This window comes from Bufo bufo, chromosome 8 (genome assembly GCF_905171765.1).
Source record: "Bufo bufo chromosome 8, aBufBuf1.1, whole genome shotgun sequence".
NCBI classification, from domain to species: Eukaryota; Metazoa; Chordata; class Amphibia; order Anura; family Bufonidae; genus Bufo; species Bufo bufo.
Window position 1 is genome coordinate 12,838,175 of NC_053396.1, and position 27,336 is coordinate 12,865,510.

The following is a 27,336-nucleotide window of genomic DNA, read 5'->3' on the forward strand; positions in this document are numbered from 1 at the left end:
CCAACAGATTTGTTGCTGCAGCTCTGGGTGTGACTGGAGTATAAAGTATTTCTGAAGGTCTATAGAAAGTTGAGTTAATTTTTTGAACACTAAAACTAATATCAATACAGTGCATTATGGGATTTCAGAACTGTCATTGAAGTTTGGGGTGTGATTAGAGTATAAAACATTAAATAACTCAAAAACAGTGAGAATCAGAAAGTGATCAAAAGTGGAGATGCCCTTTAAGTCCGTACTGAGCAGTCATGCTATTGTCCTGCTGCTGTCCGCCACCCCTTACCTCCAGGCCGCCGCTCTCCTTGTAACGCAGGAAGGCGTTGGTCGTGTTATATTTCGCCAATCTGATCCTGGCCAATCGGATTTTCTGCGAAAAGAAATGACACAGTCAGTATTCGGGGGGCGCTGTTGCATTAACGTCTATGGAAAGTATCTGCTGCAACAGTGGTGAGAAGTGGTACTGCAAGCTGTCAAAAAGCACATTTCAAAAAGACTTGACAAAAACAACCCCATGACTTCTTAAAGGAGATGTCTGAGACTACGGATACAAGTCTGCTTTCTTCAAGACACAGCGCCTCTCTTGTCTTTACCCTGTGTCTGGTATGGCAGCTCAGTCCCATTCGTTCAAATGGGTCTGAGCTGCAATACCAGTCGCAGCCTAGGGGAAAGAGAGGCGCTGTGTCTAGAAGAAAGCAGATTTGTGTCAAAAACAGCGCCACCCCAGTCCACAGGTTAGGTGTGGTATTGCAGCTCAGCCCCATACACTACAATGGAGCTGCAATACCAGACTCTGCCAATGGGCAGGTGTGGCGCTGTTTTGGAGGAAAGCAGCCATTTTTGCATTATTCAGGGGGGGGGCGTGGAATCTTACCTGCTGTGCCCGCCGCTTGTCGGCTCTCTGGTTTTGGTGGTAAATACGGCTGAAATTCGATACGATGACAGGGACTGGCAGTGCAATCACCAGCACACCACTAAGGGAGCAAATGGAGCCAAAGATTTTCCCGGCTATGGTGTCTGGTACCATGTCTCCATACCTAGGGGAAGAGGAAAGGCGTCTATAACCAGGCGGCTAATCACTGCGCTCTAACTTAAAGGGAATGTCGACTGCGACCCTTATCCAAATCCCCTGCAGGGTCACAGATGATAGAATCCTGCTTCCTGAAGGCACCACTAGAGGGAGCTAATGAGCTGGATTGGCTTCAATAAATAGCCCAGTATGCAGAAAGCTCTAGAGCTCCCTCTAGTGGTGACTGCAGGCAGGAAGAATTATATCCTTTAGTTCTATGCAGGAGATTTTTGGAGCAATGTGTTGGATGTATTGTGATATTAATCAGCACATCATTTTGGACTTATCTAGATAAAAACTGAAAATAACGAGCTACTCTCCCTTTAAGAAGGCGCCACTTTCATGTGTATGCCATGCCGCATAACGAGACGAGATAATGAACTGATGATTCACTACATTAGAATATCACGTTGGCTGTGAGAGAGGTTTACCATGGTGTGGTTTTGGGGTTATGACTGCAGTACCTCCTTTGGCCTGACTCAGAGGGGGCGCTGTTGCGCTCCGCACAGCCGTTTCTCAGCTCTCTCATTCATCTTTGGCCGTGTTCTTCGTCAGTAATGGCCGCCCTATTTTTGGCATCTCCACATTTTATTCCAAGACGTGTAAGAAATGTTTTTTAATGAAAAGTGACACCGAGCAAAGGAAGATAATTAGAGCGTCGGCCTGTAATTAGATACGCACAGCAGCACAGAGTGTTTCAGAGCTGGAGCAGAAAACCCAATTACAGGCAGTGACCTGAGCCAGCATTAGAAATAGTAAAGACAGGGCTGTCAGTGACAGAGCCGTGATGGGAGGAGGGCGCGGGAGGTCAGCAGCACAGAGTGTTTCAGGAAAGACGTGGGCTCATCTTGTAGGAGGAAGTGTTAGTGAGGCCCCGGCTGCATGTGCCAAGGGCAGTGCCCTGATGGGGAAGAGGGGACGGGAGATAGGGCAGGATGCAGGTGGGCAGAAAAGGAACAAGGCCTACGCTACAGCAGCACAGAGTATTTCAGGCAGCGCTATTGAGAATGATGCGGCTTGTGCAAGTGGCAGTGTCCTGATCGGGAAGAGAAGGTGGGAGATAGAGAAGAACACAGGCAAGCAGGAGAAGGGACAGTGTCTCACAGCAGCACAGAGCATTTCAGGCAGCGGTCTTCTCATCTTGTAGGAGGCAGTGTTATTGAGCATGGCATGGCATGTGCCAGGGGCAGTGCCCTGATGGAGAAGAGACGACAGAAGATAGGGGAGGACAGACAGGCAGGGGAAAAGCAGTGTCTCACAGCAGCACAGCACAGAGTATTTTAGGGGCAGCACGCTTATGTTGTGAGCGGCAGTGTTACTGAGGTCCAAGCTGCTGGTGCAAGGGCCAGCACCTTGATGGGAAGAGAGATCGGGCAGGACACAGGCAGGCAGGGGAAGGGACAGTGTCTCACAGCAGCACAAAGTATTTTAGGTGGAAGTATGCCTTTGTTGAAGAGGGGGAAGGGAGTTAGTGGAGAACAGAGGCAGGCAGAGGAAAAGAAAGTGTCTCACAGCAGCACAAAGTATTTTAGGAAGCAGTCTGCTCATGTTGTACTAGGCAGTGTTGCATGTGAAAGGGGCAATGATGTGATAGGAAGGTAAATGGGGGACACCACTAACAGGCATTGAAAGGAGCAGAATCCTAAAGCAGCACAGAGTATTTCAGGAGATGACTGTACTCACCTGGCAGGAGGCAGTGTTAGCGAAGCCAAGGCTGTGTGTCAAAGGAGCAGCACCCAAACGGGAAGAAGGGGAAGGGAGACAGGGGAGGACAGAGACAAGCTGGAAAGGAGTAAAGTCTCACAACAGCACAGAGTATTTCAGGCAGCAAATTGCCTACCTTGCCCAGGAGGCAGTGTTAGTGGAGACAAGTCTGGATGTGGCTGGTGAGACAGATAACCCGGGCCTGGTGACAGGTGGTGGCTTCTGATACAAATCGGCAGGGGAAAGAAGCATGGTCACACAGCAGCACAGAGTATTTCAGGAAATGACTGTTGCTTATGTTACTGAAGACAGGGGAACGTGGAGGACAAGTGACAGGAGGGGGAGAACGGAGACGCATCATACAGACCTAGGAAACGGGTGAAGATCAACAGCCTCTCCATGAGGTATGAAATCCCTGCGCAGGTCATTAGCAGACATCAGAGCGCCCCCTGTGGTTTCCTCCAGGGAAGTCCAATGATTGCACATTACAAAGCGCGTCGGCGCCCAGAACTGACTACCGTTATCTATCAGCCGAGTCGGCAACCTCCAGGCAAAGCAATTACCAGCCCCTCCTGGAACACAGCGAGACATATCCGATTTATGAGACGTGCGCGCTTCTCGTGGGGAGTCGTTAGATATGTCGCTCTGACCGCAAATGGTTAAATTGGTCGCAGATGAGAATTTTAAAGGGGTTTATGAGATTAGGAAAAAGTGGCTGCTCGCTTCCATAAACAGCGCCTACTGGGCTAAACTGCATTACCAGGCACAGCCACAGGACAAAAGTGGCGCTGTATCAGGAAGATCGAGGCTAATGGGGTTCAACTGCAATACCGGGTACAGCCACTGGGCAAGAGTGGTGCTGTTTATAGTAGGAAGAAGCCATTGGGACTGAGCTGCCATACCGGCTACAGCCACTGGGCAAAAGTGGTGCTGTTTATAGTAGGAAGAAGCCATTGGGACTGAGCTGCCATACCGGGTACAGCAACTGGGCAAAAGTGGCGCTGTTTATAGAAGAAAGCACCCATTGGTTGTGAGCTGCAATACCTGTCATCGCCACAGGGCAAAAGTGGAGCTGTTTATAGAAAAAAACAGCTATGTTTTCTTGATGTCATAACCACTTTAACATTCAGTTGATTAAGGGAGAACCCCTTCTCTAACTGAGGTGCTGCAGATGGTTGCACATTTAGACCCCTGCAGGACAAATATGGTATTGCATAATGTCCATTTAAATCAACGGGTACCATGTAATACAAAGTTGCGCTGAGTCCTCCTTAGAAGGGGGCGCTGTTTGCAGTGGCTATAGTTTAGATGGCTGGGGATGGGGGGGGGAGGTTAACCCTTTAAGAATATGATATACATAAGTCACTAAACGTGTTGTCCATGTGGAGGCGGGGTGCCCGAGAGATGACGGGGATTCCTCTGAGTGTGTGTGACACTGCCGCTCGTCAGTACAGAGCAGGCAATGGAAGCAGACAGGCTCACGCAAGCAACAAAAGGAAGAAAAACCCTGAATCCTTGGCTTCCAGCAAAGCAGATGATGATATGGACATGTCCCCCTCGCCACGTGATGACCAACGAGCGGAATTTATTTAAAAACTCCTTTATTGTCATTTACAGATAAATGTTCTTGTTCTATTTACAGAACTTATCTTGATAGGGAAGCAGTTTGTGCTCCAGAGCAGCTCTCCCTATTGGAGATAGATAGGAACTTGCAGCCATGAAATAAAGTTCTAGGTCCCATCGACCTCTGGGTGCAGCTCTGAAGCTCCTATCCATAACAGGGGCCCCTCAGGCTCCAGGGCCCAGTGCACCCCCTATAAATGGCTCATTAGTGGGATTTCTTACAATGCTCCTTCTCCCTCCGCGGCGATCTCTGTACTGAGCATGCTCACAACACTTCCCGAGAAGGGAGATCTCTGACCGTCTACACTTTTATCGGCTATTGTTATGGAGGCGCTCTCACAAGGAAACCATACTTGGCTGCTCTCCGGATCCGGAGTCCGCCAGACAGACAGACAGGGGCCACAAGGACTGTCCTAGCTGCATTACCTTCATTGCCTGCACCTTTCTACACTGTGCTTCAATTCATGCTTCAGATCTCTGCTTGCTGCCAGTGAATGAAATAATACAATTGTATTATCTTCTATACTTCATACACTACAACCCTCAACATGACCTGATCACTGAACATGACCGCAGTATCATTTTATTATACTTGATACACAGAACACTACTCCCCCCAACATGACCCGACTATACTACAGTTCTGTTTTACTCAATACACAGGATACTACAACTCCCAACATGACCCGACCATAATACTGTTCTATTTTACTCAATACACAGGATACTACAACTCCCAACATGACCCGACCATAATACAGTTCTATTTTATTTAATACATAGGACACTACAACTCCCAACATGACCCGACCATAATACTGTTCTATTTTACCCAATACACAGGATACTACAACTCCCAACATGACCGAACCATAATACTGTTCTATTTTACCCAATACACAGGACACTACAACCCCCAACACGACCTTACCACTGGACACCCCCACATCACAATCCTCTTATACTCTGTCGGAGAAAAACTACAACTCCCAGCGTGACCTGACCATAATTTCATTGTTTTACTTAATACATACAGCACTACAACTCCTAACAAGACCCCACCACTACTTGAAATATATACTCTAAAAAGACAACACTACAACCCCCAACATGACCCGACCATAACACAGCCCTGGTAGAACCCGTGGATCGGGGGACTCTCCGGTTACTCCTGTGTGAATGCTGCTTTGCTCTCCGGTAAGATGGCCGCCGCTCCCCTCTAGGAATCCATTACTAATTGGGTAATAATCACATCAACGTGCTATGTGGAAACGATACGCGCGCTGTAAACGAGCACAGTTCCCGGACGCGGTAACATAATCCGTGTAAGTGCGCCCGGCTGGGCCGCTGCTCCCTGCGTGACGTGTGGCACAGCCCTTAGGTTATAAAGCGGAGCCACGGTTCAAAGCGCTGGTGAAAGCGGCATCTGGGGAGCCCAGAGTTCCCCTTTACCTGTTCAGAAACCTCCTCAGCCACCCAAAAACCCATCTAGTGTAAAACAGTAAATACTAGGCGGGGAGGAGGGGGATGAAGCTGCAGTCTGTCTGTGACTGCACGCTGTGAGAGGGGAGGAGGGGGATGAAGCTGCAGTCTTCCACCTTAGTCTGTCTTTGACTGCACACTGTGAGAGGGGAGGAGGGGGATGAAGCTGCAGTCTTCCACCTCAGTCTGTCTTTGACTGCACACTGTGAGAGGGGAGGAGGGGGATGAAGCTGCAGTCTTCCACCTCAGTCTGTCTTTGACTGCACACTGTGAGAGGGGAGGAGGGGGATGAAGCTGCAGTCTTCCACCTCAGTCTGTGTTTGACTGCACACTGTGAGAGGGGAGGAGGGGGATGAAGCTGCAGTCTGTCTGTGACTGCACGCTGTGAGAGGGGAGGAAGAGCAGCAGGTCTAATATATATTGTATTCGAGCATCAGCGCTAGTACCGGGGGTGGAGGCTGGCGGTCATAGACAGGTTATCAATATCAGATCTCACAATCGGCTGTATCGGGCAGCTGCTGGCAACCATACAGTTGGCTCCTTAAAGGGGTTGTGCATAAATGGGGGAAAGGGGGTTGGCCAAACCTGGAAAGGGAAGCTTACCTATCGCCTCTGGCTCCCTGCTCCTTCTCCTCCAGGTTTGACATTGCTGCAGCCAATCAGTGACCGAAGCGGTGACGGCTCACATTATGTCATGACAAATGGTCACACGACACAAGAGGATTCCTCCCCCCCCCCCCCCTTTAATTCTTACATGACCCCTTTAAATCTATATTGGATGTAGTACATCCAGATATCTTCCCCTGGCTGCTCCTCCTCCCCTCTCACAGCGTGCAGTCACAGGCGGACTGAAGTAGAAGACTGCAGCTTCATCCCCCTACTCCCTATCTGGTATTTACAGTTTTACACTAGATTATTTTTTTGGGTGGCTGAGAAGGTTTCCAAAGAAGTAATTTGCAGATTGAAGCCAAGATCCAGGAGAAGGACATCACAAGGACATCACAAGGTGCGCTCCGGTCAACTGAGGAAGGGAGGGGTTTGCCAAATCCCCCTACATTCTTGCACAACCCCTTTAAATCTATATTCGATGTAGTACATCCAGATATCTTCCCCTGGCTGCTCCTCCTCCCCTCTCGCAGCAGGCAGTCACAGGCGGACTGAAGGAAAATACTGCAGCTTCATCCCCCTCCTCCCTGTCTAGTATTTACTGTTTTACACTAGATACATTTTTTTTGGTGGTTGAGGTTTCCAAAGGAGGAAATTTCAGATTCAGGCGAAGTTCCAAGAGAAGGACATTACAAGGTGTCACAAAGTGTGGTCCGGCCAAGTGAGAAAAGGAGGGGTTTGTCAAATCCCCCTACATTCTTGCACAACCCCTTTAGCACATACAGATATCTCCCCCTGGTTGCAACTTCCCTCCACTCACAGCATGCACTCACAGACAGACTGAAGGAAAATACTGCAGCTTCATCCCCCTCCTCCCTATCTAGTATTTACAGTTTTACACAAGAAGGTTTCCAAAGGAGAAAATCGCAGATTCAGTCCGAGTTCCAGGGGAAGGACATTACAAGGACATCACAAAGTGCGGTCCGGCCAAGTGACAAAGGGAGGGGTTTCGCAAACCCCGCCTACATTCTTGCACAACCCATTTTACTCTGTATTGGACGTGGTACATCCAGATATCTTCCCCTGGCTGCTCCTCCTCCCCTCTCACAGCATGCACTCACAGACAGACTGAGGGAAAATACTGCAGCTTCATCCCCCTCCTCCCTCTCTAGTATTTACAGTTTTACACTAGATGAATTTTTTCGGTGGCTGTGAAGGTTTCCAAAGGAGGAAATTTCAGATTCAGGCCGAGTTCCAGGAGAAGGATATTACGAGGCGTCTTAAAGTGCGGCTGCAGCCTTCATTTTAGGATTCTCGGTACTAAAGAGAAACTTGGCAGACTGCTCGTGTTCACATCTCAGCCGCGTTAAAACCATTATGCTGAAATACATTTAAAGGAGAACATAAGGGGGGGAGGGGGGAGCAACAGAGCTGATCGGTAACTCAGGCCATTACAGAGCCTCAGTAATTACATTGTCACAAGGTATATTCACTGAGCTGTGTTAGCGCCCCCTAGTGGCTGCATTATCATGAATAATTACATAGGGTCCAAATGGGGCTGTCTGGTTTAGAAAACCTATTGTCAGATACTCTATTAGGGAAGTCCGATCCGATAGATGGGGGGGAAGGGGGGTCCCTATTAGTCACAGCAGAGAATACGTCTTTCTGGAGGACCCGGCGCATTCATACATTATATGGACGTCCTATTGATTTATTGATTTGATGCTGTAATACTTCATTTCACCTGTGGTGGCGCTGCAGTGGAAGTGAGCAGTTCCTGCAATGTACCAAAGTGAGATAATCTAGTGTACAGAACTATCTATACTGTATATATACAGAATTATCTATAGTGTATACAGGAGAGTGTAATATTATATATATTATCTATAGTGTATACAGGAGAGTGTAATATTATATATATTATCTATAGTGTATACAGGAGAGTGTAATATTATATATATAATCTATAGTGTATACAGGAGAGTGTAATATTATATATATAATCTATAGTGTATACAGGAGAGTCTAATATTATATATAGTATTATCTATAGTGTATACAGGAGAGTCTAATATGATATACAGAATTATCTATAGTGTATACAGGAGAGTGTAATATTATATATATTATCTATAGTGTATACAGGAGAGTCTAATATTATATATAGAATTATCTATAGTGTATACAGGAGAGTCTAATATTATATACAGAATTATCTATAGTGTATACAGGAGAGTGTAATATTATATATAGAATTATCTATAGTGTATACAGGAGAGTGTAATATCATATACAGAATTATCTATAGAGTATACAGGAGAGTGTAATATTATATACAGAATTATCTATAGTGTATACAGGAGAGTGTAATATTATATATAGAATTATCTATAGTGTATACAGGAGAGTCTAATATTATATATATAATCTATAGTGTATACAGGAGAGTCTAATATTATATACAGAATAATCTATAGTGTATACAGGAGAGTCTAATATTATATATAGTATTATCTATAGTGTATACAGGAGAGTGTAATATTATATACAGAATTATCTATAGTGTATACAGGAGAGTCTAATATTATATACAGAATTATCTATAGTGTATACAGGGGAGTCTAATATTATATACAGAATTATCTATAGTGTATACAGGAGAGTGTAATATTATATACAGAATTATCTATAGTGTATACAGGAGAGTCTAATATTATATACAGAATTATCTATAGTGTATACAGGAGAGTCTAATATTATATACAGAATTATCTATAGTGTATACAGGAGAGTGTAATATTATATATATTATCTATAGTGTATACAGGGGAGTGTAATATTATATATAGTATTATCTATAGTGTATACAGGAGAGTGTAATATTATATACAGAATTATCTATAGTGTATACAGGAGAGTGTAATATTATATACAGAATTATCTATAGTGTATACAGGAGAGTCTAATATTATATATAGAATTATCTATAGTGTATACAGGAGAGTGTAATATCATATACAGAATTATCTATAGAGTATACAGGAGAGTGTAATATTATATACAGAATTATCTATAGTGTATACAGGAGAGTGTAATATTATATATAGAATTATCTATAGTGTATACAGGAGAGTGTAATATTATATACAGAATTATCTATAGTGTATACAGGAGAGTCTAATATTATATACAGAATTATCTATAGTGTATACAGGAGAGTGTAATATTATATACAGAATTATCTATAGTGTATACAGGAGAGTCTAATATTATATACAGAATTATCTATAGTGTATACAGGAGAGTCTAATATTATATATATTATCTATAGTGTATACAGGAGAGTGTAATATTATATACAGAATTATCTATAGTGTATACAGGAGAGTCTAATATTATATACAGAATTATCTATAGTGTATACAGGAGAGTCTAATATTATATACAGAATTATCTATAGTGTATACAGGAAAGTGTAATATTATATATAATTATCTATAGTGTATACAGGAGAGTGTAATCTTATATATAGAATTATCTATAGAGTATACAGGAGAGTCTAATATTATATACAGAATTATCTATAGTGTATACAGGAGAGTGTAATATTATATATAATTATCTATAGTGTATACAGGAGAATGTAATATTATATATAGAATTATCTATAGTGTATACAGGAGAATGTAATATTATATATATTATCTATAGTGTATACAGGAGAATGTAATATTATATATATTATCTATAGTGTATACAGGAGAGTCTAATATTATATATATAATTATCTATAGTGTATACAGGAGAGTGTAATATTATATATAGAATTATCTATAGTGTATACAGGAGAATGTAATATTATATATATTATCTATAGTGTATACAGGAGAATGTAATATTATATATATTATCTATAGTGTATACAGGAGAGTCTAATATTATATATAGAATTATCTATAGTGTATACAGGAGAGTGTAATATTATATACAGAATTATCTATAGTGTATACAGGAGAGTGTAATATTATATACAGAATTATCTATAGTGTATACAGGAGAGTGTAATATTATATACAGAATTATCTATAGTGTATACAGGAGAGTGTAATATTATATATAGAATTATCTATAGTGTATACAGGAGAGTCTAATATTATATATATTATCTATAGTGTATACAGGAGAGTCTAATATTATATATATTATCTATAGTGTATACAGGAGAGTGTAATATTATATATAGAATTATCTATAGTGTATACAGGAGTCTAATATAATATATAGCATTATCTATAGTGTATACAGGAGAGTGTAATATTATATATAGAATTATCTATAGTGTATACAGGAGAGTCTAATATTATATACAGAATTATCTATAGTGTATACAGGAGAGTGTAATATTATATACAGAATTATCTATAGTGTATACAGGAGAGTGTAATATTATATATAGAATTATCTATAGTGTATACAGGAGAGTCTAATATTATATACAGAATTATCTATAGTGTATACAGGAGAGTGTAATATTATATACAGAATTATCTATAGTGTATACAGGAGAGTGTAATATTATATACAGAATTATCTATAGTGTATACAGGAGAGTCTAATATTATATACAGAATTATCTATAGTGTATACAGGAGAGTCTAATATTATATACAGAATTATCTATAGTGTATACAGGAGAGTCTAATATTATATATAATTATCTATAGTGTATACAGGAGAGTGTAATCTTATATATAGAATTATCTATAGAGTATACAGGAGAGTCTAATATTATATACAGAATTATCTATAGTGTATACAGGAGAGTGTAATATTATATACAGAATTATCTATAGTGTATACAGGAGAGTAATATTATATACAGAATTATCTATAGTGTATACAGGAGAGTGTAATATTATATATAATTATCTATAGTGTATACAGGAGAGTGTAATATTATATATAGAATTATCTATAGTGTATACAGGAGAATGTAATATTATATATATTATCTATAGTGTATACAGGAGAGTGTAATATTATATACAGAATTATCTATAGTGTATACAGGAGAGTGTAATATTATATATATTATCTATAGTGTATACAGGAGAGTCTAATATTATATATAGAATTATCTATAGTGTATACAGGAGAGTGTAATATTATATATAGAATTATCTATAGTGTATACAGGAGAGTAATATTATATACAGTATTATCTATAGTGTATACAGGAGAGTGTAATATTATATATATTATCTATAGTGTATACAGGAGAGTCTAATATTATATATATTATCTATAGTGTATACAGGAGAGTCTAATATTATATATATTATCTATAGTGTATACAGGAGAGTGTAATATTATATATAGAATTATCTATAGTGTATACAGGAGAGTGTAATATTATATACAGAATTATCTATAGTGTATACAGGAGAGTGTAATATTATATATAGAATTATCTATAGTGTATACAGGAGAGTCTAATATTATATACAGAATTATCTATAGTGTATACAGGAGAGTGTAATATTATATATAGAATTATCTATAGTGTATACAGGAGAGTCTAATATTATATACAGAATTATCTATAGTGTATACAGGAGAGTGTAATATTATATACAGAATTATCTATAGTGTATACAGGAGAGTGTAATATTATATATATTATCTATAGTGTATACAGGAGAGTCTAATATTATATATAGAATTATCTATAGTGTATACAGGAGAGTGTAATATTATATATATTATCTATAGTGTATACAGGAGAGTCTAATATTATATACAGAATTATCTATAGTGTATACAGGAGAGTGTAATATTATATACAGAATTATCTATAGTGTATACAGGAGAGTGTAATATTATATACAGAATTATCTATAGTGTATACAGGAGAGTCTAATGTCACTGGATATATAGAATTATCTATGGAGTATATAGGACAGTATAATACTGTATATAGAATTATCTATGGAGTATATAGGACAGTATAATCCTGTATATAGAATTATCTATGGAGTATATAGGACAGTATAATACTGTATATAGAATTATCTATGGAGTATACAGGACAGTATAATACTGTATATAGAATTATCTATGGAGTATATAGGACAGTATAATCCTGTATATAGAATTATCTATGGAGTATATAGGACAGTATAATCCTGTATATAGAATTATCTATGGAGTATATAGGACAGTATAATCCTGTATATAGAATTATCTATGGAGTATACAGGACAGTATAATACTGTATATAGAATTATCTATGGAGTATACAGGACAGTATAATAATGTATATAGAATTATCTATGGAGTATACAGGACAGTATAATCCTGTATATAGAATTATCTATGGAGTATATAGGACAGTATAATCCTGTATATAGAATTATCTATGGAGTATACAGGACAGTATAATACTGTATATAGAATTATCTATGGAGTATACAGGACAGTATAATAATGTATATAGAATTATCTATGGAGTATACAGGACAGTATAATCCTGTATATAGAATTATCTATGGAGTATATAGGACAGTATAATACTGTTTCCCTTATCGTCCTCGGCAGCACAGAATGGGTTAACGTTGACCTCTTTTAGTTTCATAGGACCGCCCACCTAGATTTAAACAATCAAACAATTAGTCAATCACATAATTAGTACACCTATAAGGTCTGGTGAATAGCAACTGCCCCTTGTATTTTTTTTATGTCCTCATTTCTGAGGAATCTGCCCACCTGTCTGGTGTGGTGAAGATCGGCCACCTATGCCGTGGGGTGTGTCCCAGGCTCCAGGCCAAGTGTCCAGCAGTGCCACGGGTGTGTCCTTGGCGCTGGCACTATGCCGCATCCACGATGTGCGCGCCGGCAGGAGGTCTCCTTTGCGGTCTGATAGCCGCTGCCCTGCCGATGATTCGCGCAGTGTGCGCCCGACGCCCGGCATTAACATCCCCAGCATGTCTAGGATCGGAGGCCACTGCACTTCCGGGTTCGGGCAGCGTCTGACGTCATCAGTCAGCGCGCCCTCTGGGGCCAATGGGAAGCCGCAGGAGCGGCTGACGTCACCAGGCGGCGTCCAGGGCGCCAAATTCAAATATTTAAGGTGGATGCAGGCTGGAGCAAGCTGCCATAAGTGCCTGGCAGCCGAGCTCCTGTGAATTTAAGGTATTGTGTCAGCTGGGGTTCCTTCTGACAGAGATCCTTGCTGGTTTTGCTCATGATATGTCTGTTTTTTTCTCTGTTCCAGATGTCTGGGCTTCCTGGTTCTGTGAGAAAGAGGTCTAAGAAGCACAGACACAGATATTGCCTGTCATGTGAGCAGCCCCTACCTGATGAACAGCGAGAGGACTACTGTGACAACTGTATGGCGGCTGATTCTGTCCATTCTCATAGATCTTCTGCTGGTTCAAAAAAGTCAAGGAGGAAGCAATCCCGCTGCATCTCCTGTATTCAGCCCTTACCGGAGGATTCACAGTCCAATATCTGCGCTTCCTGCACTCAGCCTGATGACGAGTCTGACGCAGAGTCCAGAAGACTAATGAGCCTCTTTAAGTCTTTTCTGACAAAGCAGAAACAGAAATCCAAAAAGAGAAAGCGCGATCCTATCTCCTCATCCTCTGACGAGTCTCTGACGTCTGAGAGCGAAGACTCAGGCTCGGATTGGGAAGTCTCTAATATGGAGGAAAATTTCCTTTTTGATAGGAAAAATGCGAATCGCTTAATCAAAGATGTAAAGGGAATAATGGAGACTAAGGAAGACCCTGTTGCCGCACAGGACAAGGAGAGTCTCTTCTATTTCCCAAAGAAAAAAGCTTCAGTCCTTCCAAGCCATCCAGTTCTGGACTCCATATTCCAGAAGGAATGTAAATGTCCCCTGAGGAAAATAGATCCGGGCTCAAGATTCCGTTCCGTTTATAAGATCGACTCCGTTGAGTCCTCAAGCTGGGAAGTCCCCGCCAGAGTTGATCCTGCGGTAACAAGGCTGGCTAAAAGGTCCTTCTTTCCTGCAGATGACTCCGCGCTGCTGAGGGACCCGATGGACAGAAAGGCAGATAACTTGCTAAAGAGACTGCATTCTTACTTGGCCACCTTAAGTAAGGCAGCCATGGCCGCAGTACCAGTGGCTCGAGCCCTCAGAATCTGGCTAAGTCACCTAGGAAGGGACATCGAGGACGGAGTCTCCAGAGAAGACCTGCTCCTTCAACTGCCGTCCCTTAAAATGGCCGCTGAGTTTTTGTGCGACTTTCCAGTGGATTCGCTGAGATTCCTGGCTAAAGATATGGCCCTCTCAAATTCAATAAGAAGGACTTTGTGGCTCAAGCTATGGGCAGGAGATGTTGCCTCAAAGACCAACCTCTGCGCTCTACCCTTTGAGCCTGGGAGACTGTTCGGCTCTCAGCTAGACAAGCTGTTAGAAGCCAATTCGGATGAAAAATCTCTGAAGTTCCCTCAGTTTAAAACCAAGAATCGTCCAAGGATTTTTCGTCCCTTTGGTAGGCAGCCTTACCGCAGAACAGGCTATCGTGGGCGATCTAGCAGAGGCCGGTCAGACAGAAGAGTCCTTCCCAGTTCTGCTGAAAAAGCAAGAGGAAAGGAAGACATCAGTAAAAACTCCAAGGCTGATTTCTGACGTCGAAAGCCGGTCTGTAGGAGGTCGCTTATCCTACTTCTACAACAACTGGGAGAGAATCACTACAGACAAATGGGTTCTGGATCTAATAAGGGACGGATACTCGCTAGAGTTTCTTCATCAGCCAAGAAGCAGATTTCTGTTTCAAAGAGAAGACCCTCGTATAGATCACCTGGTGGACCAATTTCTAAAGAAAGGAGCTTTAGAACGGGTACCAAGAGGTCAAGAAAAAAAGGGAGTCTACTCCAGGTTGTTTCTAGTCCCAAAAGCAAGCGGGGATTGGCGTCTCGTTATAGACCTCAGATACTTAAATCATTTTCTGAGAAAAATCCATTTCAAGATGGAAACATTAAGATCGGTGGTGTCCACTCTTCAGCGAGATCAGTTCATGGCCTCCCTGGACTTGGAGGACGCCTACCTGCATGTGCCCATAAGATCGTCCTCAAGGAAATTCCTAAGAGTGGCCGTCAGAAGAGCAGGGAGGATCCTGCACTTTCAATTCACAGCGTTGCCCTTCGGGCTGACGTCCGCACCCAGGATTTTTACCAAAATATCAGTGGTGGCAGCAGTGCATCTACGCTTACAGGCCATTCAAGTCTATCCTTACCTCGACGACTGGCTAGTGGCAGCAGCAACGGAGGAACAGTTACAACTTCATCTCCGTACAGTCATCTCGCTTCTCCAGTCCCTCGGTTTCATAATGAGTTGGAAGAAATCTCAGCTCTCCCCAACGACGTCGAAAAGATTCTTGGGGATGGTGATAGACACCCGCTGCATGAAAGTGTTCCTTCCTTCAGACAAGGGTCAGAAGATCAGAGAGGAAGTGAGAACCTTGAGATCCATTCACAAGCCATCCGTACGCAGAGTGATGAAGACCTTGGGTCATCTGACTTCTACCATAGATGCGGTCCCCTGGGCGAAGATCCATATGCGAGACCTTCAATGGAATATGATACAGGCAAGACGCACCAATCATTGCGATTTGGAAAGAAGAATCAGCCTGAGGCCTTCCGTTATTCAGAGTCTGAACTGGTGGTTACAGACGGAAAAGCTCACAGTAGGGAAATCTTTTCAGTATCTGTCACCGATAATAATGACCACGGATGCCTCAGCCAGAGGCTGGGGAGCTCATGTGCAGAACAGATGGATCCAAGGGAAATGGTCTCCCCAGGATGTGCGACAGTCCTCGAACTTCAAGGAAATGAAGGCTGTTCTGGAATCGCTAGTCCATTTTCAAACTCTCCTGGAAGGAAAATCGGTGCTGGTTCGCTCAGACAACCTCTCCACTGTGTTCTACCTGAACAAACAGGGAGGAACGAGGAGCCCGTCCTTGATGAAATTATGCAAACGGATTTTCACCTGGGCAGAATCGCATCTTTCGCAATTAAGAGCGATTCATATAAGAGGCTGTTACAATATACAAGCGGATCGTCTGAGTCGGATGACAATCAGTCCGAGCGAGTGGGGTTTGAATCCGATTTACTTCAAGCAAATCATAGCCAGATGGGGTTGTCCAACCTGGGATCTGATGGCCTCCAGACAAAATCGGAAACTCCAGAAGTTCTGTTCCCTGAGCAAACACGACAGGCCGACAGTGGTAGACGCCTTCTCGATGTCTTGGAGTCGCCTATTTGTCTACTTATTTCCACCGGCACCCCTCATACCGAGGGTTCTACAGAAGATTGCGGTAGAAAGACCCAAAGTAATATTAATAGCACCATTTTGGCCCCGGAGGTCATGGTTTCCTCTTCTTCTCCAACTGTCCGAAGGGAACTATTGGAAGCTTCCATGTGCCCCCGACCTTCTCCTCCAGCAGGGTCTATTCCATCAGAACCTAGACAGGTTACACCTCACGGCCTGGATGTTGAGAGAAGCAGATTAGAGGAAGAGGGCCTACCAGCTTCGGTCATTGACACACTAATGAATTCCCGCAAGCGTTCTACCAATGTGAAATATACCAAAGTATTAGGAAAATTCCGGTCTTGGTTGTCGGGAAAAGGATATACGGAAATAAACATCTCCAGTATTCTTCAGTTCCTTCAAGAAGGATTTGATATGGGCTTGAAGCCGAATACCTTAAAATCCCAGATGACTGCCATTAATATCTTGACAGAGAATAAATATCTGTTCCATCCTCTGATAGTCAGATTCTTCAAGGCCTTGAAGAGGCTAAGACCGGTGATTCACGAACCCTTTCCTGTGTGGGACTTATCCCTAGTACTAAGGGGACTCACAAGACCACCCTTTGAACCGTTGGAACAGGTGGACATCAGATATCTCTCCTGCAAAGTTCTGTTTCTTGTAGCCATTACTTCGGCGAAAAGATTGGGGGAACTACGAGCTCTATCATCCAGACATCCATATATTCGAATCCTTCCTGATGGGATATTGATTAGAACCATACCTTCCTTTCAACCAAAGGTTCCTTCCACTATGAATATTAATAGGGAAACCTTCTTGCCTACATTCTTCCCAAATCCGGCGGATGAAGAACAGGAGCAATTACATATGCTGGATGTGAAAAGAGCAGTAGAAACCTATTTGCGAAGAACGGAAGAGTTCCGTTTAGACGAAAGTCTTTTTCTGCTTTATTCTGGACCGAGAAGAGGGCGAACGCCATCCAAGGATTCACTCGCCCGGTGGATAAAGAACACCATCACAGAAACCTACTTGTTAGAGGGGGAAACTCCACCACTTTCCATCAAGGCTCATTCCACGAGATCGACAGCAGCCTCTTGGGCGGAATATGGGCAGGTGTCTATACAAGAAATCTGCAGCGCAGCCTCCTGGTCCACTCCTTCCACCTTCGCAAAGCATTATCGCCTTGACATCGAGTCCAGGAGCTCAGCCTTTGGCACAGGCATTCTAAGTTCAGCTTCAGTATAATCCCCCCCTTTGGAATCTATAAAAATCCCATTCTGTGCTGCCGAGGACGATAAGGGAAAGTAGAAAATTGGTACCTGGAATTTTACTTTCCTTGAGTCCGAAGGCAGCACAGGCTTACCCTCCCTAAATAAATTCTATTTTTTGTTCTGCAACTGTGTGGATCTATTTTTTAATACAAGGGGCAGTTGCTATTCACCAGACCTTATAGGTGTACTAATTATGTGATTGACTAATTGTTTGATTGTTTAAATCTAGGTGGGCGGTCCTATGAAACTAAAAGAGGTCGACGTTAACCCATTCTGTGCTGCCTTCGGACTCAAGGAAAGTAAAATTCCAGGTACCAATTTTCTACTATATAGAATTATCTATGGAGTATATAGGACAGTATAATCCTGTATATAGAATTATCTATGGAGTATATAGGACAGTATAATCCTGTATATAGAATTATCTATGGAGTATACAGGACAGTATAATCCTGTATATAGAATTATCTATGGAGTATATAGGACAGTATAATCCTGCATATAGAATTATCTATGGAGTATATAGGACAGTATAATACTGTATATAGAATTATCTATGGAGTATATAGGACAGTATAATCCTGTATATAGAATTATCTATGGAGTATACAGGACAGTATAATACTGTATATAGAATTATCTATGGAGTATATAGGACAGTATAATCCTGTATATAGAATTATCTATGGAGTATACAGGACAGTATAATCCTGTATATAGAATTATCTATGGAGTATATAGGACAGTATAATACTGTATATAGAATTATCTATGGAGTATATAGGACAGTATAATCCTGTATATAGAATTATCTATGGAGTATATAGGACAGTATAATACTGTATATAGAATTATCTATGGAGTATACAGGACAGTATAATCCTGTATATAGAATTATCTATGGAGTATATAGGACAGTATAATACTGTATATAGAATTATCTATGGAGTATATAGGACAGTATAATACTGTATATAGAATTATCTATGGAGTATATAGGTGACTCTTTCATTACATTCTCATTGAAGTTATTAACCCTTCCTTTACCTCCAGAACCTCAGATCTCTGTAATTCGCCTCTGCAGATTACAGTCAGAGGACATTCCAGAGATTACCGCCCGCCTTTCTTACCGCCATCATCCTGCCAGCGTATGATTACCGCTGTAGTTAACCCACAGCCACCATTGTTCTGGCGGCGGGGATGTGAGCAGAAGATGACGGCTCCTGAACTCCCCGCATTCGCCATACGTGTCCATGTCTCACGTGACCCAACCCGGATCATGTATAATACATACTGCTGTCGCTATGATATATGTAACGCTCCCATCCTCCATCTTTGGTGTACAGAAAGCAATGTAGGTGAATACAGGGAGGTGATGTGACTGCTGGGTCCTTGAGCCTCCCCTTTGAAGGCATCTTAAAGAGGTTCCTCACCCACATGTATTTTTAGAAGCAGCTAATCAATAATGCAGGCTGAGGTGGGAAATGGCGCGGTATGACTACTGCCAAGCTGCCTTCCCCCTTGTCAGCTGCCAGCACAGTGCCAGCTGGGAGCTGAAGAGCTGCGTCACTTGAGGTAGGCCGGTTGCTAAGGGCATACTGACTAACAACTATCATGGGGTTGTCAGGCTGAGCATCCTTAGCAACCAGTCTTGTTTTGGATCAGTCATGTTTTAACTTCAGTGCCCATAGCAACCAATCACAGCACAGCTTTCAATTCTGAAGAGTGCTATTCCAAATGAAAGCTGCGCTGTGATTGGTTGCTATGGCGGATCCATACATAGCAACAGGCCTAGCTTTGCTGGGACAATCCTGGGAGCTGGATAGGAAAAGGGGCAGGGTCTGGGCCAACCCAACTCAACAGTAGGCGTTCCATGGCGGTTTGGGGCGCTTTCGGGGCTAAAGGTCTTCTGAAAAACATGTCATAGTCGCCGTTTCTTTATCAAATGAACAAAGGGGTTGTCCATGATCAAAAAAATCATGGCAGCTTCCTTCCGAAAATATACTTAGCAGTTGGTAAATTTAGGGCATGTAAGCCCCACCCCAAGTAAAGCCCCCAAAACCACCCATAGTTGGCAACTGTCCCAAATTTGCAAGGATTGTCGCTAGTTTTCAGAGGTAGTCCATGCAAATTCTGGACTGTTGCCGACTATGGGTGGTCCTGGCAGATTTATCCAAAGCCAAAAATGGGTGCAGCTTAGGTAAGCCCACCCATAAATGGGAGGTGTCACACAGTTTCTGGATGTTCCCGAGGTGAGGCCTATTTGTCCCAAACCAAGTGCAAGGTGGGGCATTTTCATCCCATGACACATTGAATTTGCAGGGACTGTTAAGACCTATGCAAAAACAGCATCACACTTGTCTGCAGGTTGTACGTGGTACTGCAGCTCAACTCCCTTCATTTAAAGCCAAGCTGCAATGCCTGCCACAACCCAGGGACAGGCATGGTGCTGTTTTTGGAAGAAAGCAGCCATGTTTTTCCAATCCTGTACTAACCCTTTAAGCAGTGGGTCACCATAGCAACAATCCATCGCGGATAAGAGATCACGTGACTCACCCCAGCGTTGTCATGGTAACAATAGTGTACCAGAAGGACGACGGAATGCTAGTGAACTTTGTCTTGCTCGTTCCCTTCTCTGCATAGAACATCACAGTGGCGAAGATGATGATGGCCATGGTCAAGGAGAAAAGGAGAAAGCCGAGCTCGGAGGCGCAGCTCTTCAAGGTGTACCCGAGAATCCGTAGTCCTTGGGAGTGTCGGGAGAACTTGAAGATGCGGAAGACTCGGAAAACACGTAACGTGACAAAGGCACCGCTTACATTATCGTTCTCCGGCATGACCAGCTGTATGTAGTAGGGCATGATGGCCACCACGTCAATGATACTCATGACACTACGCATGAACTTACAACGACTTGGGGCTGCAAAGAGTCTCATAAGGTACTCGAAGGTGAAGATGAGGACACAGGCCGTATCCATGCAGTCAAAGGCTGTCATGTATTTTTCCCCACAAGGCAGATCCTTAAGGCGCCCAGGTGGTGGACGACAAGGCACCGTTTCCACCACGTTTGCGATCACTGAGACGGCAATGAAGAAACCCGTGACGTAATAGAAAACAAGAGCCATAGTGCTGGTGTGAGGGTTTTCAAAGGCCCTCCACAGTCTTTGTCGGAAGGTACTGTCAGGGGGTAGAGGGGTATCATTAGCCGTTTCTGCTTCCGTATCCTCCGCGAGTCTCTCCAGGTTCTCTTTTTTACGGTCGCGATATTCTTCTAGACAACAATCTCCGATGATCTCCGGTATGATACCATAGAATGACAGCTCTTCATCATAGGCTTGGATACACTCATGGCGTGGATAATGTAGCTTGCCTGTTCGGTAGAAGTTGAGAATGTGCCTAAACATCTCTGGATCCCGGTCAAAAAAATATTCCTGTGTCTCCTGGTTGAAAAAGAATTCCTTCTCAGTGCTTCCTAACAAAGTGTCCGGGTAGCGGTCCAACGTATTTTTCCACGTCTGGAATTTCCTACCACTGACGTTCACCACCAGTATTTCGTCGCTTCTTTTTCTCTTGTCGCTTGGAGGCTTGGGCATTGGCCTCTTCGCAAGAGGAAGCCATCCCACCGCTGCTGCTCGAGCGAAGGGAAGCCATGTTGCCACTCCAGCCGCCATAGTTCAGTGGCTAAGTCTTCAGTGGCCACAAGTCCAGTGTTTGGATCCAGTATGTGACCATGAAAAAGTGGACCTGCCTTAAGGAACCAGAGGGACGTTGAAGAATTTTGGTATTTTAGTGCAAGTCCAAGAAGGCAGATATGAGGGAGAATCAAAGATGGTGACCTCGGCCCAGCAATACTTCTCTAGAGATTCCAGTTTCAGTAAGACAAGGCGGGGAACATGTGGGCTTGAGTTGAAGGTCTAGATCCACAGCTGCGCTGGAGGTTTAGTCAGGTCATAGTACACCATAGTTGTCGGCCGTATTGCTATTTTGTTTTCCAAATTCTCGCTCTTGGATTCTCTGACTGCATTCTACAGATTCTTCCTGTGTTCTTCTCCCACACAATCTGTAATTAGATTTCTTTCCAATATATTCTTTTTCTGTTGGCAGATTAAGAAAATTTTTGAATATATAAGACGTAAGGAAGAAAATAAAGTCTTATTTGTGTTAAATACCTTCTCCCAATCCTAGCAAACTAACTTCATGACACATTAGTGGACATTAGACCTCTTACTACTGCGAATGGATACCAGCCATAGACCATAGTCCTCCCAATACACAAAACCTTAGGAGAGGTTCCTATCACCTCCACCTTAAAAGAGTCTTGAGGACTCTGTATCTCCACCAATACATGGTCATCGTAGCATAGAGCTCTTAATCTTATGAGACTAACTCCATGACCCATAAGTGGACATCATGACTTAGACCTCTTACTGCCAATGAATACCAGCTATAGACCATTCAAGTCCTCCCAATACACAAAACCTTAGGGCAGGTGGTTTCTATTACCTTTATCTTAAAAAAGTCTTCAGGACTCTGTACCTCCACCAATACATGGTCATCCTATCCCCTGGCTAATATATGGTCATAAAATCTTGTCATTTTTATGAAATATTTAGAAGGTACAGCACTTGACCTTTATCAAAAACCATACTGGAAAACCACCTGTCCATACTTCCTGCTAGGTGGTCCCTCCACACTCAGGTGGATTTTAGCTGTCCATGGCCAGCATGCATTACTACATTTCCCATGTGGAGGACCATTCTGAGTATGGTTGGCCATGGCTTTCAGGAATCGTCTGTTTGCTGAGCGTTCTGGGAACTGGACCCCTCGGAATGGTGGTACAAAGGAGTTGTCTGTGATGAGCACTGACTTTGAAGACCCTTTTGGCTATGAACCCTCGGCCGCTACCCCACCCTTGGTTAAGATACACGAACCCCACATCGGAGTCCATGAGGAATGCAGTAGGCCTGAAAACTCCCCAAGATGTCACTGTCGCAATCCAATACTAGACATTACATCATTTAATTTTCATTCTCGTTGAGTTCAAATCTGAGGAAAAGGACTACTCTCTTTACTATCCGTCATCTGACTAATTCCCTTCCAATAGAGCCCGCTGCTGTCTAGGAGCTGTCCCCCTGGGGAGGGACTGTCACTCAGGATCCTGAGCAACCAAAGTGGACTCCACTTTAAACAGAATTAATCAGTCCTGAGGGAATCTCTGTGTCATGCTCCGTCCACTTTGGATCAGTGTTCCCTGGAGTGTTCCTTTTAAAAATTTTTAAAAAAAGCGGACTACAGTTTCTTTGTAGATACTGTATACGATCTATAGTAGTACGTTTTAGTAATTCCCTTATTTCTATGACTTCCCTTAAAGGATTTATCCTATGATTAATGTAAAAAATTGATAATATAGTGCAAAAATATCTTTTTTAAGAAAGCTAGAACCGGCCCTGTTCCTCACATGGCTCTACAGATCTCCCCGTTCATTGCTCCAACCGCTCTGCTAGATTTATTTCAACCTGGCACATCAGGGAGCATGTCCTTTCTCTGCGGTCGTGTCCTTTCGGCTGCAGCTTTCTCCGTATAACAGCTCAGGGAGCCTGTCCTTTCCGTGCAGCCAGTGGCGTGGCTAGAAATGACTGGGCCCTACAGCAAGTTTGTGAACGGGGACCCCCTCACCCCAGCAACTTCTTTGCAACCCCCTCCTCCAGTGCAACCCCCACAGTATCACTGTATATAATGTCATTTTATAATACTGTTGAGGGGGCTCTGACAATAAAATCTTTTAGTCCTCCTCCTGGGTGGGCCCCTTCTGCGTCTGGGCCCCAAAGCAGTTGCTTCCCATTACGCCCTTGTGTGCAGCTCTCTCCCTATCACAGTTAAGGGGGTGTGTACTTTCTGCTGGAGCTCTCTCCTTATAACAGCTCAGTGAGTGTGTCCTTTCTTCTGCAGCTCTCTCAATATCACAGCTCAAGTGCTGTGTCCTTTCTGCGGTAACTGTCACAGAAAATATGGCTGATGAAAGCTGAAGGATGGAACTGAGCATGTGCGACCACCTCAGCAATGTTACTGAGGTGGACACGGCAATAAGGTAAAGAACAAACAGGTGGCGCTATAAAGATATACGGTACATTGTATTGAATAACCCAGGGTCTAAATTAAATTTACAAATACATTTAACATTTTAAATTTAGGTGTTTCAAAAATGTAGATTTTTTTTTTTGTAGGACCACCACTTTAAAACCGTAAAGGGGACTATTTCAGTATAAGTCAGGGCTTTTGCACTTATGCAATTCCAAATGCTAACGCCAGTTAATGATTGGAGTCCCCCTTTTGTTTCTGGCCACAAAGTGCGCCATGGGCTCCAGACACAGAAAGCGTAGGAGGGAAATTATATTGACAGTAAAAGAGAACGACCTAAAATAAAAAATAAGCGCAAAACAAAAACAAAAAAGCAATGAAGATTGTTGGTCGGCCTCCAAAAAGTAGAAAGAATCACAGAAGATGTATGGAACAGATAAAAAAAAAATCTTGCAACGTCGTTTCTCAAAATCCTGACATCCTAATGGGCTGGGAGAATACTGAGCTTTCATAGGTCAAGAGAAGTACTTAATGGAGGACATGAGGTCACCCCATTCATCGTGCCGGTGATTGACAGTGGAGCTGGGTCTGACTCCATTGTGGCTGTAAATGTGCAATTAAATGGGCATGAGACGTGTATTAGCCGCCCAAATTACGTGTCTGTCAGAGGACTTAATGACGAGCACTCCTTCCTTAAAGGGATTCTCTTCCTAAATGTATATTTACCATGTTACTGTAAGTCTCAAGTCCTTAAGCAATGGGCATGGACACCTTTTTATAGTTTATCTATTGATAAAAAAAAAGTTCAGTCACTGTGTACATACATCACATTACCTATCCTGTACTGATCCTGAGTTACATCCTGTGTTATACTCCAGAGCTGCACTCACTATTCTGCTGGTGCAGTCACTGTGTACATACATCACATTACCTATCCTGTACTGATCCTGAGTTACATCCTGTGTTATACTCCAGAGCTGCACTCACTATTCTGCTGGTGCAGTCGCTGTGTACATACATCACATTACCTATCCTGTACTGATCCTGAGTTACATCCTGTGTTATACTCCAGAGCTGCACTCACTATTCTGCTGGTGCAGTCGCTGTGTACATACATCACATTACCTATCCTGTACTGATCCTGAGCTACATCCTGTGTTATACTCCAGAGCTGCACTCACTATTCTGCTAGTGCAGTCGCTGTGTACATACATCACATTACCTATCCTGTACTGATCCTGAGTTACATCCTGTGTTATACTCCAGAGCTGCACTCACTATTCTGCTGGTGCAGTCACTGTGTACATACATTACTTATCCTGTACTGATCCTGAGTTACATCTTGTATTATACTCCAGAGCTGCACCCACTATTCTGCTGGTGCAGTCACTGTGTACATACATTACTTATCCTGTACTGATCCTCAGTTACATCCTGTATTTACTCCAGAGCTGCACTCACTATTCTGCTGGTGCAGTCACTGTGTACATACATTACTTATCTGTACTGATGCTGAGTTACATCCTGTATTATACTCCAGAGCTGCACTTACTATTCTGCTGGTGGAGTTACTGTGTACATACATTACTTATCCTGTACTGATCTTGGGTTACATCCTGTATTATACTCCAGAGCTGCACTCACTATTCTGCTGGTGCAGTCACCGTGTACATCTGGGCCTGAGACAGAGACTTCCTTTCGTCCATCTGGGGAGGAATGGGTTGTCTCTGGTCCTAACCTCATTCCAGGGCCTTATAGGGATATAAGGGCCTAGGTATCCTGCTTATGAATATTCCTACCTTCAAGGTCTATTCATATTGATAGGTAGTCAGGGCCCGGATTAGGGTTGTCCTGTTCCTTCCCTAGTTTCCAGGCCCAGTTACTGTTCCCCTTCCCTCCTGTGATCAGTGTGGAGTTTCCCCCCACACTGGTCGTGACATTATAAACCGCAGAATAACCGTAATTTTGCTGTCTGTGTCAGTTCAGCCATGGATGTTATCGCTGCACTGACCGGACAGCTACAGGGGATGTCTCTGGAGGTAGCTGACCTCCGCTTGACCTGTCGTGAACCTAAAGTTGCTCTCCCGGATAGATTCTCGGGGGGAGTGATAATTTTATTCGGTTCAGGGAAGCGTGCAAATGGTACTTTAAGTTGCGTCCACACTCCAGAGAGTGGGTGTGATTATTTTGTTGCTTAAAGGGGACTCCCAGTCTTGGGGATTTCTCTTCCGACCGGATCACAGTCTCTCCAATCAGTAGATGCATTTTAGGTCTCATCTATGATGACCCAACACCGAACCTCCCTGGCCGAGACTGAATTACGCGGCCTGCGTCAGGGAGAGCGTTTGGCGGAGATCTATTGTTCAGAATTTAGGAGGTGGGCTACGGATACTGAGTGGAACGATCCGGCTCTCCGTAGCCAGTTTTGTCAGGGATTATCTGAGAGGCTGAAGGACGCTTTGACCTTTCATGAGAATCCTGAGTCTTTGGAAGCCGCTATGTCTTTGGCTGTACGTATTGATTGATGCCTGAGAGATCTAAGGGCCCGCTCTCTCAGGACTTTCTATTACATAAAGTACCCTATTCCTTTGACTCTTTGGGTGAAGAGACTCCTGAGCTTATACCTGGGGATGAACCCTGTTTAAAAATACATCCTTTTCTGTGGTTACTACCAAGGTTGTACCCTATTTTATATCCGAGTTTGCCGATGTGTTTTCTGAGAGTGGATGTCAGGATTAACCTTCCCATCGGGAATATGATTGTACTGTCAATCTTATTCCCAAGGCTAAATTGCCTAAATCTAGGTTGTATAATCTTTCTGAACCTGAAAGGCCATGAGAGAATATATTGCCGAGAGTTTGAAGAAAGGGCACATAAGACCTTCCAAGTCTCCAGTGGCTGCAAAAAAAAAGATGGAGGTCTTCGGCCATGTCTGGATTTCCGTGAACTCAATCAGATTACTATCCGTGATCCTTACCCTCTTCCTTTGATTCCTGATTTGTTTAACCAGATTATTGGTGCCAAGGTGTTCTCCATGTTGGGGGGGCATATAATTTGGTTAGAATCAAGGAAGGAGATGAATGGAAGACGGCTTTTAATACTCCTGAGGGGCACTTTGAGAACCTGGTCATGCCTTTTCGGGTTGACCAATGCCCCGGCGGTCTTTCAACATTTTGTGAATGACATCTTTCATCACCTGGTGGGGAGGTTTG

General features: G+C 43.0%; 1 protein-coding gene across 2 annotated transcripts in view; it reads right to left on the bottom strand.

Moving 5' to 3' along the window:
* KCND1 (potassium voltage-gated channel subfamily D member 1) overlaps positions 1-27,336 on the bottom strand; it is a 44,027-nt gene that overhangs the window by 8,489 nt on the left and 8,202 nt on the right. For both annotated transcript variants that reach the window (XM_040404770.1, XM_040404771.1), the window contains exons 2-4: positions 20,603-22,140; positions 869-1,031; positions 281-364 (exon numbers count right to left, since the gene is read on the bottom strand). In XM_040404770.1, coding sequence (XP_040260704.1) covers positions 281-364; positions 869-1,031; positions 20,603-21,717 — 1,362 coding nt within the window. In that variant the 5' untranslated portion in view covers positions 21,718-22,140. The remainder of the gene's footprint in view (positions 1-280; positions 365-868; positions 1,032-20,602; positions 22,141-27,336) is intronic.